Raw genomic sequence first — 16,477 nt, forward strand, 5'->3', positions numbered from 1 at the left:
TGGTTCTCTATGAAAGCCATACTGTACTAAAGGGAATTCTTCACTGGGTTATGGAGACTTTGGTGCTGCCGCTCGTGCCGAGCCATAATCACAGGCAGTTACGCCCTCTCAGGTGTTACAAGACTGTGGTGTTCCATGAAGCTGATTGGCTGGTGCTCACCGCTGCTGCTGCTCTGATTAGTTGAAGTGGAATCCTGTTGAAACTGATGGCTGAACGTCTCAAAGTGCTCTTCATCAAGCAGACTCACCTCCATCTGTTTCATTTGTATGTGACAGCAACAGCATGCTGGCATGCCTTCTGATTGGCTTCATTTGAAGTCTATGTGCATTATCTTCTTCGGTGGTGTTTTAACTTGAACGCTGCTCATCTCTGAACAAAGTGCTGTTGGGATTATTATGGGCATCATAGCAGTTTCAACTGCAGCTAGTTAGACATGAAAACGTCGACTTGCCTTAAATTAATCTCTGACTGCTCTTTAACACCTCTTTGTCTGCCAACTGTCTCATTTTCATGAAGTACCAAAGCAGATTTCTCACCAACTGTGTCATGTATATATTCTGTCTTTATTTTTATATGAAGTTTGCGTGCGTTTTTTGAACTTGTGCGATTTGTGTGTATTTGTATGTGAAATTAAACACCCTGGTAACATAATATATAATGATGTGAAAAACATTTTTCTTGTTCTCGTTCTGTGGAAGCTCATTTTTACATCAGTGATGGGGAAAAAAAACGGCTAGGTCTAAACCTAGCATATGGCCAGCGCAGAAAAGCATTGATGAGTCTGTTGGCTGTAGCAGCTGTTAATGGGAAGGTCTGTCAGTGGCAAAAGTATGAAGGATATAATGGAAAATCAGTATGGTAAGAAAGCCCTAGAAAATAATTATTTAATTATGTACTTGAATTCAATAAAACATTTGATTATAATACTCACATGCATACACAATACGTTTGTGAGGTGTATGTGTGTGTGGATTGTAATTATCTAAAATATGTGTATCTGTCACATTAAAAGGAGCCCACCCCTCTCTATATCCTCACGGTGCCTTTTCTTCAACTTCTATTGTTGTAATTACATCTACCAGTTAGCACTATTCCAAAATCATAAGATCATCATGAAATAGCCAAGTTGGGTAACCCTTTACAATAACGTACACAAATAATGTAGTAGTTACTAATAAACTAATAATTAGTTAATGAGTAGTTAATGAATAATTCATCATGTCAATCACTAGTTAATCATAGTTAATGAGTAGGTAGCCATTAGTTAATGATTAGTATCTAAGTTCCTAAGTAGAGTAGTTAGCCATTACTTAATGATTACTAAATGTCAGCTCGTGAATATAGTAGTTAATCATTAATAGTTACTGATTAGTTGGTCAGTTCCATGAGTATAGTTAATTGTTCGTTAATGATTAATAAATGCCAATTTGTGAATATATTAATCATTAGTTAAAGTCACATTGTGAGTATAGTAGCCTAGTTAGTTAGTTCCTTAGTAGAGTAATTACTCATTAGTTAATGGTTAGTCAATGGTCAGTTTGTGAGTATATAGTTAATCATTACTTAATTATTACCTGTCCATTAGTTACTCTTTTTGTGTACCCTATTGTAAAGTGGTGCATCATACTCAGTAGTGATTCTCTTTTTTATCATGGCACACACACAGTCTACCAGTTGAGACAAGTAAAGTAGGTGAACGTTCAGGTTGTAGCCCCGACACATCCTGATCTATCTTCTCGCTCTCCATCCCGTCATTAATCCAATGAAGGGAGCGTGAGGCGCAGAGGCCGATCCCTCGACTGCACGCGGCCGCAGGTGAGTCGCCGCTAATCTCCACGGGCTGAGGCAGGAACAACGGCGACTTAGAGGTTTACTGAAGGTCTTGTGGCTTTAGAAGCTGTGAGCTTTCCAGCACAGCAACCCGACGCGTCACTCTTCAAGGACACGGACGGAAAGCTTCGGCATTCAGAGCAAAGGTGTGGGGTGAGGCTTAAAGAGGACATGAAACAGTTGATCATGTGACTCTAGTTCATTTGCATTTCACCTCAGACAAGACAGGACACTGCTTTCAAGTGTTTATCCACTCTGAAGCTGGCTCATCTGTCAAGATTTGCTATCCTCTGGTCAGAGAGCAATGATGCGGGACGTGCCTATGATTGTGGGTGTGTGTGTGTGTGGAGGGGGGGGGGGGTGGCTTTCATGTGAGTGACCCTCTCTCTCTCCCTGGTTTTAGGTTAGGGGCTTGAAGACCCCTGTCCCTGGAGACCCTAACCCATCCCTAACATGAAGACCACCTACCCAATGTAACCCGCAAAAAGCTTGTGTAACGGGTAAAAAATATACTTCTATAAATTCACAGGTACGGGCGCGGGTAAAAACGTGGCCGGGCCGTGCTTGAGAACAACATAGAGCCATGTATGTTTTGTGTTGCGCTCAGACTTACTTCACAGTCACTTACGGTAATCTGGCGCATGACGTGGGCCGTGTGTGTTGATGGCGGAAGCCAGTCTGGTTAGGCACACAGGCGAGATTAAGTTTCCCTCCCTGTCAGTTTTACGCTTTGTTTCTACATAACCGACATGTTTCAAGTGTGCATACTGCATAGTTTGATGCTACGGACTGCACAACATAGTCATTCAAAATTCAGCCGCGGAGTCAACGTGTTAAACTAGAGGCAACGAGACATTGTCTGGTTTCCATAACAACGTTTTTTTTTATTAACAAAGTATACAAACAAACGAGGCACATCAAACATCACAATCAGAACCAGCAGTATGAGCATTAATACAAAGACAAAAAACGACCATTAAGACAATAAAATTAATAACTACAATTATAGCTGCTGCACAGCAATGGGTCATGGCCGGGCACGACCCATTGCTGACTGGATGCTTGCTGGTGGTGTTTTATGGGAGTGGATGCTTGCGTGTAAAAACACACACTGCTTTCACTTATATAGGGTGAGCCAGGAAGCATTTATGACATCAATGATGACATCACATAGCACTTTAAACTGTATGCACTACTGCTGACTACGATGCTGCTGGATATTGTTCCTGAATGATATTTTGTTTTTGTGTTATTGTATGGTGTGCTGCTGCACTGTCTTGTCTTTTTTGTCTCAGAGCGAACCAAGACAAATTCCTATCAATTTTGTTGACATGGCAATAAATTGATTGAATCTTGAATCACAATTGCTCGAGTGACATCACTGATGGCATCACAATTGCTCGAGTGACTGATGACATCACAAATACAACCTAATTGCCCTAGGTAATTAGGGCAATTAAGATGCTCTTTAGGCAGTGCATCAACACTGTGGGCTCAATTTTTGGCCAATCAAGAATCTGTTTGATACTTTTGTGTAGGACAGTCTAACGATGCAGATGCTGAAGTTTGGTGTCGTTTGAAGAAAAAATGTGGGAGTAGGGTTTCATTAGTTTTACAGTTTTTGCGGTCTTTAGACTTCATAATTGGCCATAGGTTGCATACAAAGGTTTCTCCTCATTTGGGCCCACATTTCGGTGAAAGTTGCAAAGGTGTAGCACGTATGCCTGATTTTTTATGAATTTTCAAAGTTTGAAACTTTAGACGGTCGCTGTAGTGCCACCATTAGGACTATTGGCGCCAAATTTGCATCATAGACATTTGACATGGGACTGGACCTTTGTGCTTTGGTTTATTTTCATGCATGGGAAGTCCAACTTCCCGGGAGAAGAATAATAATAATACAGGCAAATACAATAAGTGGCCCTGCCGCTTCGCTGGCCCGGCCACTAATGAATAAAACCTATACCAAAATTAAATAACGAGAGAGCTAGCTCAGATTAATTTAAGCTTATCCAGCAAGGACAGAAACTTCAGAGCTTTCTTGTCCTTCATGACTTTCAGAGACATAGTCAGAAGCTTAAGCTCATTCTTCCAGTGGCACAAGTTGGGTTTAGTCTTCAAGTATCTTGGATCTTGTATCCGCGGTCCGGACCACTGTTTGAGAAACACTGGTACAAGGTGATGTACATATTATTACACTACCTCGGTGGTACACAGTGTGTTGTATCTTTAGCTCTATTATTTAATTTTGAGTAAATTGTTTAGAGTATTGCAATATATCGCAATATGTATTGTATCGCAATGTATCGTGATACAATCGTATCGCGACCCATGTATCGTGATACGTATCGTATCGTGAGGTCCTTGCCAATACCCAGCCCTAACAGTGTGTACATATCACGCTCATTACACTCTAAACTTCCAAAACACCCAGTAATGACGCATGGATTGTGTTCCAAGCTGAATCAGTATGCTGTAGTTTCCAACATAGACATACTTTTCACATTTCATATCTGACTCCAATTGACTGAAATCCTTCTAGCAACTGAGAACTTGAATCCCTGCAATATGTTCTACATGTAAAAAAATAAAAATAAAAATCCCGGTTTCCCGTCATTAATTTCCCGGGAAACGGGTTGGATGGCAATTTCTGGGAATTAGGGATTAAACCTTAATAGTAACTTTAGCTGCTGCTAAATGCTAACGTTCTAGCCAGAAAGACTGCTATTCGCCTCCCGTGTGAAACAGTGGCAGTTTGGTTTGGTTTAAAGTGAGCGAGTGTGATTAATCACGGGTTAACAGGTCGGGGTCTTATATTAGCGGGTCTTATATTAACGGGTCTGGGTGGGGCCTGTTTTGATTTTGAGATCATTAAGGGTAACGGTCGGGCGGGCACGCAGCGGTGTTTCTTCAGATGCGTTAACTGAGTGAAGATTTTCTTACAACGGACACAGCAGTAGCCCGTTCCATTGTGAATGCGTTGATGTGCTGTTAGGGTGCCTAACTGCCTGAAACGGATCCCACATTGGTCACAGTTGTAGGGCTTCTCTCCAGTGTGAATGCGTTGGTGTGTTCTTAGATTATCTAACCGGTTGAAAATGCTTCCACATTGGTCACAGTTGTGAGGCTTCTCTCTAGTGTGAATGTATTGATGTTTTTTTAGGTCACATAACCACCTGAAGGTTTTCTTACACAGCTGACAGGGGTACGCTCTCTTTGCTGAGTGAACACTCTGATGATGCCTCAAGTTTCGAAGTGTTGTGAATGTTTTGTCACACTGCTGACAACGGTGCCGTTTGGGTCCGTTGGTGTCTCTCTGTTTCCATAAAGAAAGATATAGAAAATTAGGACAGAGTGAGTGTGTGTGTGATGCAACATCAGAGACACAACAATGGTATTCTTTCCTCACCTCTTCTGAAGAACTCGTTTTGACAATGTCCCTCCCCTCCTCTGCCAGATGTCTCTCTTCCTGCCCAGCAGCTCTGTAGGTAAAGCAGGGTTAAATTAAATAAGTCTCATACAATTTTATTATACATTTGTGGCCTAAATTCTTTGGGAAATTATTCCAAATGTTAACGGTATGTTGGTTAAATTGATTCAGATAATATGAATGTATACAAATATGTATATTTCCTAACTTTATTTTTTCAAGATTTTGTGCAAACATGATACATTGAATTTGATCATTTAATATAGTATTATAATAATATATCATATATATTAATATAATAGAGAAAAGTATTACCTCCCGCCTCCACTTGAAATGACAGGTGGGGTCCGCAGAAGCGTGTATGAGATTTGTGAAGGCAGCTTGGCCTCAGCTGTATTGATATTTACAGGACGGCCCATATTTCTTATCTGCTGCTGTACTCGAACCTCTGCTGCACGAGCCGAGTGCATCAACGTCTTCCTCTCCACGCTGTCCTCAAAGTTCTTGCAGCCGACACACTTACAAAGGGACGAGCACATGCTCTGTGCCTTCAATATGAAGGGAGAGAATCAGAATCAGGAGAGCCATCAGGTTGCATGCAAACAGTCCATTGTGTCAATATGAACAGTTACATTAATACTGCTACCGGTGGGCGTCCGGTAGTGCTGCACGATTAATAGAATCCCAATGGCGATGTCAGCACATGCGATTATATACAGTATATATACGGTATATACAGTATATATATATATATAAAACAAAAGCGTCTGTGTGTGTGCCTCATCTAAGAAACGTTGTACGCAACGCAGCAAATAAACAAACACACGTTTCTCTGTCATCACACTGGACATCAACACTAGTGGGAGACTTCTCCCACTCCCCAAATAAGTAATGTTATGCGCACATTAACAAAGATATAACATCTTACCGAGAGGGAGAGAGAGCAGCCATGATCAGCTGAGCTGAGATCAGATGAGCCATAACAGCTAAGCTAATAACTAGCCAACTAGCCAGTCAGAAAAGCATGTAAGCATTAGGGGTGCCTGTAGCTCAGGAGGTAGAGCAGGTCGTCCACTAATTGCTTTGGATAAAAGAGGTCGGTAGTTCGAGTCCCGCCTCCTCCAGTCTGCATGTCAAAGTGTCCTTGGGCAAGACACTGAACCCCAAATTGCTCCTGATGGTGTGCCAGCACCCTGCGTGGCAGCCTGCCACCATCGGTGTATGAATGGGTGAATGTACCTACTGATTGTAAAGCGCTTTGGATAAAAGCGCTATATAAATGCAGCCCATTTACCATTTTACCATGTAAACAGCCGTGTGATTAGTGAGAAAGTCGGTAAAAGAAGGAGAAATCTGCAGGTGCTTATGCAGAACTAGCAGTGTTGGGCAGTAGTTTGCAAACAAGTAGCGAAGCTATTTACATTACATTTCTCAGTAGCTTGGTGGTAGCGTTGCTCCTTTTCAATCAATTAGCGTTTTCAGTAGCGAAGCCATTTATAGACCAAGTAGCGTGGTAGCATCCGACAAACGCTACAAGTTACTTTCCCCAGAGGAAACACATGAGCAAAGCTCCCAGGCAGCGCAGAGATTCTGCTGCGGTCTGGAATAGTACAGGAGGAGACAATTCTGTCAAGTGTAGCCGATAGAAGCAACCACTTCCATATGACGGACAAGTGTTGTTTAGGCATGAGGAGTGACGATTGGTTGGTTTAGGTTGATAAGCCAATCAGAGGCAGTATAAATTTGATGAAATTTTGTCAAGGCATTTGTGAGATATCGCGTTAACAAGCTGGAAAATGGCGTTTGAGAGGTCACAGTGACCTTGACCTTTGACCAGCAAAATCTAATCAGTTCATCCATGAGTCCAAGTCGATGTTTGAGACAAGTTTGATTAATTTCCGTCAAGCCAAGGCATTCCTGAGATATCACGTTAACAAGCTTGAAAATGGCATTTGAGAGGTCACAGTGACCTTGACCTTTGACCACCAAAATCTAATCAGTTCATCCTTGAGTCTAAGTAGATGTTTGAGGCAAATTTGATGAAATTCCGTCAAGGTATTCATGAGATATCGCGTTAACAAGCTGGAAAATGGCGTTTGAGAGGTCACAGTGACCTTGACCTTTGACTTTTGACCACCAAAATCTAATCAGTTCATCCTTGAGTCCAAGTCGATGTTTGAGACAAGTTTGATTAAATTCCGTCAAGGCATTCCTGAGATATCGCGTTAACAAGCTTGAAAATGGCGTTCGAGAGGTCACAGTGACCTTGACCTTTGACCACCAAAATCTAATCAGTTCATCCTTGAGTCCAAGTCAATGTTTGAGACAAGTTTGATTAAATTCCGTCAAGGCATTCCTGAGATATCGCGTTAACAAGCTTGAAAATGGCGTTCGAGAGGTCACAGTGACCTTGACCTTTGACCTTTGACCACCAAAATCTAATCAGATCATCCTTGAGTGTAAGTCGATGTTTGAGGCAAATTTGATGAAATTCCGTCCAAGCGTTCCTCAGATATTGCGTTAAACATCGTACGGACGGACAACCCGGATCCATAATGCCTCCGCCTGGCTATCGCCGGCGGAGGCATAATAAAGAAATGACTGCTACCGAAGATAACCTGGGAAAGAGAAAACACACCTTGTAGCACTTGCACTTGATCTTTAGGCAACCCATTTTTTCGCAGGTGCAGCCTTTGCGGAGTCTACGGTCTCTCACTCTCTTTTTGCCTTTGCCAATTTTAGGTTTGAAGGCCTTTGGATTCTGGTCCAGACACGTCTGTAAACAGAGTCATTTTCACTGTTTCACCTGTCTGACATGAAGCAATTCAGTCCAATAACACAACTCAACTTCCAAAGTTCAACCTCACCTCAATGGCTTCAAATCGTTCCGTTTGATGTTCCAGGTTATTGAAGCAATTATTGCAATTGCAGTTCTTGCAGAACTCTCCATTTGCAAAGCATGTACAGTATCTGGAAGGGAAGGGGGGGGGGCAGAACTCTACATATTACAACCACACAGGAGGGTTTGCTGAGATTAAGAACACTGTTGTGTTAGGGCTAATGTACACCGCCTCCGGAACAGATGTGGTACGGCTGTGAACAGACCCACACTCATGTGATCTGTCAGACGGATGCGGGATCCGACAAAAATAGAACCGGGGCATAATTTTTCCGTAGTGCCCATCTATTAACATGGGCGAGAGTCGATCCGGCAGTTTTACCGGATCTGCAACGCAGCCGTAACGTATCCGGTGTACATTGCCTGTTACTGCTGCTACTACAATACATATAAGCAGAATGTACATTGATACGGCCAGGCTTCATTTATAGAAAGGTTTGTCAAATATAACACTAGTAAAGACAAAAAAATAAACTGTCTCAACCACAGTTATACTTACAGCTTAAGACACTGTGACTTGGGACAGTTGCATGGTTTCATTAGTCTTGTGGTTGATTCTGCCGTTGACAAGCTGTGAACCAATGGATATCATCATTTACACAGACATTGGCACTTGGATGTCCAACCACCACCTCAAACTCAACTTAGCAAAAACCGAGCTTCTCCTTTTCCCTGGCAAAGACTGTCCTGTAACTGACCTCTCCATCTCCTTCAACAACACTACTGTCTTTCCCTCACAAACAGCTAGAAACCTTGGAGTCACTCTTGACAACCAACTGTCCTTCACTACCCACATCGCAGCAATAGCCCGGTCCTGCAGATTCGCCCTTTTCAACATTCGTAAAATCCGCCCGTTCCTCTCCAGACAAGCAGCTCAACTTCTCACTCAGTCACTCATCCTGTCGCGTCTGGACTACTGCAATGTTCTACTGGCCGGTCTCCCTGTTTCTGTCATACAACCACTCCAACTTATTCAAAATGCTGCAGCCCGTCTAGTGTTCAACCTACCAAAATTCTCCCACATCACCCCCCTTTTCCATGAACTTCACTGGCTTCCCATCACTGCACGGATCAAATTCAAAACACTTGTTCTGGCCTACTCATCAGTTCACCTCACAGCCCCACCATACCTACAACCTATGGTCAAGTTCCAGAGCCCTCATCGCACACTCCGACCCTCCACTAGCTCAGGACGCCTTGCCCCTCCCCCCCCACGTGGTTTTAACAGCTCCCGATCACGACTTTTCCCCATCTTGCACCAAAATGGTGGAACGAGCTCCCCTCTTCAATAACAACGGCCAAATCACTACCCATTTTCAAAAAACAGTTAAAAACCCATCTTTTCAGTCTTCATGTTGCCCCCCTGTAAACCCTCTCTAGCTCCTACGCTCTATTGTCCTATGCTCTATTGTCTGTAAATATGTTTTAATTTAAATTGCTGTTTATACATTTGTTCGCTAAAACTGTTATGTATTTTTCTTATTGCTGTACTGTGTTATAACCTGGTTGTATGTCGCTTTGGATAAAGGCGTCTGCTAAATATCAATAAAGTAAAGTAAAGTAATTTAGACCAGGGGTCGGCAACCTTTTTGATATGAAGTGCCATTTTCAATTTTGCTTGTCAATCAGTGTGCCACACCAAGATTAATGACTCGCACATCAAAATTTAACGTTATTCCTTCCAAAATCAGGACATTGAAGTAAAGCACTATACAATATACACAGCACGGCCCTTCTCTGTCTTCGGCGCTGGCATTTTTCATCTGCTTTCTGCTGCCCAAAGTGCCCAGAGCCATAGGATATTTAGGGTAGTGACCAGTGCCCAATTCAGCCTGCCTATTTTTGATGCCTATGCGGAAATTGCATTCTTTCAAATGGCCAGTGGGGGTCGCAGCTTGTGTAGCACTCCCGGGAACATCCATTCAACTATATGGGAAACGAGCCAACTTCTCTCTCGGTCTATGTCTTAAATAAACACTTTCCAAATTAGTTTATGGTCTGAAAAAACAATTTCAAGTCTTTTTCATGCTCTAACGCGCTCCGTTTTCCAAATTATAGCCCCATTTCGAGGAAAATTGACGACAACCATCGGATAATAAGAACAGCAATGTGCCGCAAGGCATCAGGTAGCAAGTAATAGTTGAGCAAATTATGCGAAAATAGCGTTACTTTATGATATTTTAATAATGTTAGTAGACACACGTAACTATATAGATACCATACATCTAACGTCCATAACATGGCGGACCATTTAACGTTATTTATACCATTAGATGAAGCCTAAGCCTTCTCTGTATTCAGACCATTCAGACCATTGGATTCAGCACAGAAACCGGAGTACGTTATAACGTTTTAAATAGAGTCACGTTATAAACAACTAACCAACGCTGGGGGTCCGTATGGAAACAGTGTTACTCGAAATGGTTAAAAGTTAAATCAATTTGGTCATTCAGTGCCGTTTTACTGCAATGTAAAGTAAGTAGCGTTAGCCCCTACATTAGCCAAAGTAGCTGACTACCCATAATGCATTACGGCGATAAGGTAGACAGGGCAAATTCGGAAACTCCCCCGGCAGCCGCCCCCTCCCCTCGTACTTCCGTGTAGCATAATTCATTCAACCAATCAAACGAAATCAAACAATATCCGGAAGTGAGCTTCATTTTGCTGTGTCAAAGTCAATGAGCTATGTTGGTCCATTATATACTGTATAGGTCAATGGTAGTGACCCACTCTCTGCCTCTGACGGGTACATTAGACGGGCTGTTTGTGTCAAGCTAGACGTAATGGGGGAAGAGGACAGCAGAAGGAAGCAGCACCCATGATGCATCATGGCCGCCAAAAATAAGGTGGATAACCCTGGTATATTAGAGTGGTATACGCTAAATATATGACAGTTGTAAGCTAATCAGATTGCTTGATTTGAGAGAGCCATTTTATAACCTATATTATAGTATATTCCAATGCTAACTATCTGTGTGTGCCTCCTTACCCACTGAAGGGCAGTCTGGTCTGAGACTGGATGCTGGAGGAAACTGGAAAACCCGAGCTGCTGGCCACGGGCACAACCGGTGACTGCTGGAGCTACAGGAGGGACAAAGAAAGCAACAGCTAAGGAATATCATAGAGACTCAAACTACTTTTGCACACAGTAACTATCAAGAACAATTAACCAAGTATATTAGATAAAACACCACTAACCTGCATGACATATTGTGCTGGCATAACTACATGATAAGCCATGTTCCCGCCCCCAGGAGCTGGTACCAGCATGGTGCCAGGAGGGAGCTTGCTGAGGTCGGGCTGGATCTGGGGTAGCGGAGATGCAGGCATGATCACAAGTTGCTGTGGACTGCTGGTCACTACCTGGGCTGCTGATGTCAGGGGCTTAGGCACCACCTGACAAGGTCCAAGGACATACACACATGTTACAGAATGCTCTTTGAATTCATACAGACAATATTAAAAAAAATGAATAAATAAATCAAAATTAAAATGTGTGTGTACAGTATAATATCTCTCTCTCTATATCTATATATCTATATATCTATATATCTATATATATATATATCTCGTCACTGTCGGGGCAGGACCTTGAATGACCATTTTGTTTACATTTTTATTTTTTGTCATAAATCAATGCCACTGTCCACCCTTCACGTCTGTGTGGGTTTTACTAAATTTAACCAATGGAAAAGTATTAAAACGATCTTCTGAGTAATTCTCGTAACACCATTCGCCCTCAATCTGTCACTCAAAGTTCCTCCCATACCCAGGTCTGTACCCCACCACGGGCAGACAGGCTGTGTATTTCTGATATCGTTTTGTTTAATCCTGGCTTCCTCTGATGTAAATAGATCTGATCAATAACATATTTTCGAGTTATCCCTAGGCTGCAAACTTGTTTAAACTATGCAAATCAAAGTGGTTTCTGACAAGAATAATGGTTACGTTAGTGAGATTCGTCTCATCTACATGACAGAGCATCTCTATCGGCCTGGGAGAGTGGGAAACTCCGCTCATGCTGATCCGGGCACCCCCGCTGCTGGAACTTCAGTGGTGCATGCCTGTGCGCTCCATAAGGGAGGCGCCCATGCGCGGCTGCTCGGCCGGTAGAGAGTGCCTCCAAATCGGACTGATAACATAAACAACATAATTTGAGCTTAATCAGGTAAGATATTAATAATCATTATTAATATCTTATCTGATAAATGTAATGACACATCCAGCGGGAAACTGACTATAATGAAGACATGTGCCAACTTTGACGACGTGGTGTATGTAGCACACTTTTTGTCTTCTTTTTTTTTTAACTTCCTGAAAAGTTGCTGTTTTGGAGATTCGAGTTTTCGCCGCGACACCAACTATATGTCTTTTACTGACCCCCCCCCCCCATTTTCTCCCCAATTGCAATTAATTGTACTTGGCCAATTTCCCCCTGCTGCCCTGGTCATTGCTCCACCCTCTGCTGATCTAGGGAGAGCTGTAGACTAGCACCATGCTTCCTCCGACACACGCACAGTTGCCAGCCGCTTCTTTTCACCTGACAGCGTGGAACTTCACCAGCAGGACGTAGCACGCGGGAGGATCACGCTATTCCCACCAGTTCCCTTCCGCCCCGACCACCGACCAGAGGAAGCGCTAGTGCAGCGACCAGGACACGTACCCACAATCGTGCCCGTATGGACGCACGAGCAAGCCGGAGGTAACACAGGGGCGCGAACCTGCGACCCTCGTGTTGGTAGGCAGGGAATCTACCGCTACACTACCCGGACCCCCTAAACAATATCTGATTAACAACCAAGTCACCTGTGTCATGGTTTGTGCTGCGACGACTGGGGCAGACATCCTAATTGCTCCTGTATTGACCACCATAAGTTTAGCTGTGGGACATAAGAATCATGTTGTCAGTGGCAATACTGTAATACTGTAAGCACAATCTGGCCCAGTTATATTTGGAGAGACAGAGGCAACTGTTACTGTGGAGAGGTCTGTGTGCATGTGTGACCTGTTTGCATGGTGTTGCTGCTGGGACCAGCCGTGTGTCCTGTGCTGCTAGGACCAGCCGTGTGTCCTGTGCTGCTGGGAACAGCCGTGTGTCCTGTGCTGCTGGGACCAGCCGTGTGTCCTGTGCTGCTAGGACCAGCCGTGTGTCCTGTGCTGCTAGGACCAGCCGTGTGTCCTGTGCTGCTGGGACCAGCCGTGTGTCCTGTGCTGCTGGCTGCGGATGCCGTGACCAGCTGGACATAGTGGAACCTGCTGCCTGGCACCTGGATCTGCTGCACGTTGGGCTGGGTGGCCAGGGGGATGATGATTTTGTACTGGGGGCCAGCTACACTTCCCACAGCCACTGACTGCACTGGTTTGATAGTCTGAAAAGGTTCAAGTAGCAGAGGCAGAGCATGAAGTCAGAATGAGAGAATAACAACACACATAATACAAGCTAGCAGATGAGTTAATTTCAGGGATGTTAAGTTCATGAAACCCCAAAATTAGACATGGTAACTTGCTTTGAGCTCCTGGATGGTATTGTCGGCCTGGTGACGCTCCATCTCGCCGACATGAAGCTTGTCTTTAAGATTCTCCACGGTCTCCTTCAGGACCTGATTTTCTGCCTGGATAGTATTGTCGGTCTGGCAACACTCCATCTCGCCTGCATGAACCTCATCTTTAAGATTCTCCACGGTCTCCTCCAGGCCCTGATTTTCTGCCTGGATAGTATTGTCGGCCTGGCAACACTCCATCTCGCCTGCATGAAGCTCGTCTTTAAGCTTCTCCACGGTCTCCTTCAGGTCCTGATTTTCTGCCTGGATAGTATTGTCGGACTGGCAACACTCCATCTCGCCTGCATGAAGCTCGTCTTTAAGCTTCTCCACGGTCTCCTTCAGGCCCTGATTTTCTGCCTGGATAGTATTGTCGGCCTGGCGACACTCCATCTCGCCTGCATGAAGCTCGTCTTTAAGCTTCTCCACAGTCTCCTTCACGTCCTGATTTTCTGCCTTCGGATGAAAAGAGGCATTTATGAGCAGCGTCAAGCTTTCTAACCCCGATGTCGAGAAGCTATGAACCCTTCTTCTCAAGTATGTGGCTTTGAAATGTTTCTGTGACTCTTGTAAATACGTCCGTATCGCTGATTTAGACAGCTTGGGAGCGAAAGTCGCATGCAAGTCTATGTAGGGTAGGCAGGCATAACTCTTTCTAGGGTAGCATAGCTAGCCGAAAGACAGAGTTCCAATGCAGCTATGTCAAGATAAACATTGTATCAAAAACAAATGTCTATAATAGTTTGTTTTCCATTTGAAATGTCCCGTTAAAACAAAATATCAAAAATAATAAAGTTCTTAAACAGTAAACTCTTCAATTACATTCAATATACAATAACATTCATACACTAGAAAAATAATACAAAAAGTGCAACAATCCTGTCAGTCTAACTCAATCCAGCATCCATCAACAGCAACCTTTCATAAAAGTACGGAATGTGCCTTTAGTCATGAGCAAAGTTTCAATGCGCACTCTTCGGGCAAAGGCACCATGTCAAACCCCACGCAACAACAGCTACTGTAGTATCTTCTAGCATGTACCTAATAGCATTAAACTCGCCAGGTCCGCTTACCTTAGCACATTAGCATGCAGCTCCCGACCAGACACATAAACACAAAACAATCTCCACTAACACTACTCCGACCGAAACTGACACACTCCCGAGACAAACAACATGCTAATAGCTTCCCAACAAGACTGTGTTTTTACATTGAAGGAGGAATCTTAACCAACCTGTAGTTATAAAACTAGTGAGACAAGTGAATAGCTTGTTGTTTTCAGCTTGGCTGCCTGCAGAATTTATTCTACGGTGGTGTCTCAGTGTAGTTTTGTTTACCTCTCAAGCGCCATGCGCCCTCTAGTCTAGTGACCTAATGAATTACACTTACAACTGAAAACCTAGGAATTACATAACCAACTCGTTCTAAACTTGTTTAGACTTAAACTTAAAATGTAACTGTAACTTTGCATTGTGCATGTTCATTTTTCGCTGGAAGGTCACCACAGACACAAGTTCATATGACTGTAAATATGTATAAAAACTTTCATCAGTGGGCCATAGGCTCAATCACCATTGTGTTAGCTAATTTGGTGATAGTGATTTAACAGACATTTATTTAAATAAACAATCTTTGTCATCTAAAAGTAGTGTAGACTTGGTGAGTCTATTTTGTTTAACCTTGGTGCTCTATGGTAGACATACCTCAGTCAGACTCTGTCCAGGCATATTAGATGTTGTTGATGTCCCTCTCGACTCGAAGCGCTTCGGCGATGTTGTGGTTCCTCTGGGATCATGGAGCTTTGGCGTTGTTGTTGTCCCTCTTGAGTGGAGGCGCTTCTGGGATGGGAATTTCAGCAGCAGTTTCTTTTTCACTGTCCGAGGCGTTTTCCTTTCCCGCTTTGAGTCTTGTGGTTTTGTTAGCGTTCCTACCGCTTGTTCTGAGCTTGATTCTTCGATCAGTTTCCATTTTTGGAGAGTACTCAATGTTTCCTCTGCTCTTGTAATGAAGTTGGAACAAGTCTGGCAAATGCGACATGATTTGCTGTCCTGTTGGTGCACTTTCACACCAACCCGCTCCAGGCGCAGAATCACTCCCTTCTCGAGTGGTTTGCAGCTGCCTAACTTGCCATTAAAACGAAGGATTTTCTCGCAAAACCTGCAAAAATCATTCACGTTGGTGGTAGCCATCGCGTGCTAGGTTGCTAATAATGTAGACACACAGTGATGACGCCTTCTGTTGCACTGCGCATGTGCTCTGTAAGCTGGTTGGCTGATGGAGTGGTCCAGAGCTGGTCAGAGTGGTCTGGTCATCTACACCATGGATGTATTAAGATCTACACGGCTCTGGGTCTATGGATAGAGGTCACGTGGAGGCTGGGTTTACCTAACCTCGCGTCACCAGGCTCTTCTCGGCGAGAAAGGGTTTACCCAGGCTGTCGCTGAGGACGGATGTACTGAGGAGGCTGGCCAGCGATAGCCTGGGTAAACCCAGCTGACAGAATGTACAATGAAATTACATTTCCTTTGCCTATCAAACCAAAATAATTAAGGGGTGTCTGTTTTTATTTGTTTAAATTCAAATTTTAATAATGCAGACCAAAATTAACTTTATACTCGATTAATTGTTTTATCTGTATTTTTAACCCATTTTATAGCTCTAATTACATAGGCACAAGATGCCTAGTAGATATAAAAGGGGAAAGTGGGCAATCTGTCTGTTCTGTTTGTTTAAATTTTTGTACCACTGATAATATCATAGGCATGGGCGGAGTTAAT

General features: G+C 43.4%; 1 protein-coding gene across 1 annotated transcript; it reads right to left on the minus strand.

Annotated features, from left to right (window-relative positions):
• Positions 1 to 2,743: 2,743 nt before the first annotated feature.
• On the minus strand, positions 2,744 to 13,901 carry LOC310786151 (protein lin-54 homolog; the record flags this gene model as incomplete). Its single annotated transcript, XM_083647324.1, has 11 exons — positions 2,744 to 5,147; positions 5,241 to 5,313; positions 5,577 to 5,809; positions 7,900 to 8,037; positions 8,129 to 8,231; positions 8,660 to 8,731; positions 11,150 to 11,241; positions 11,359 to 11,556; positions 12,967 to 13,040; positions 13,166 to 13,529; positions 13,668 to 13,901. The coding sequence occupies 11 exons, from the start codon at positions 13,899 to 13,901 to the stop codon at positions 4,620 to 4,622; spliced, it is 2,109 nt and encodes a 702-aa protein (XP_083503450.1). The 3' UTR covers positions 2,744 to 4,619.
• Positions 13,902 to 16,477: the final 2,576 nt, after the last annotated feature.

Source organism: Poromitra crassiceps (assembly GCF_964638095.1).
Source record: "Poromitra crassiceps genome assembly, chromosome: 12".
Classification (NCBI taxonomy): Eukaryota; Metazoa; Chordata; class Actinopteri; order Beryciformes; family Melamphaidae; genus Poromitra; species Poromitra crassiceps.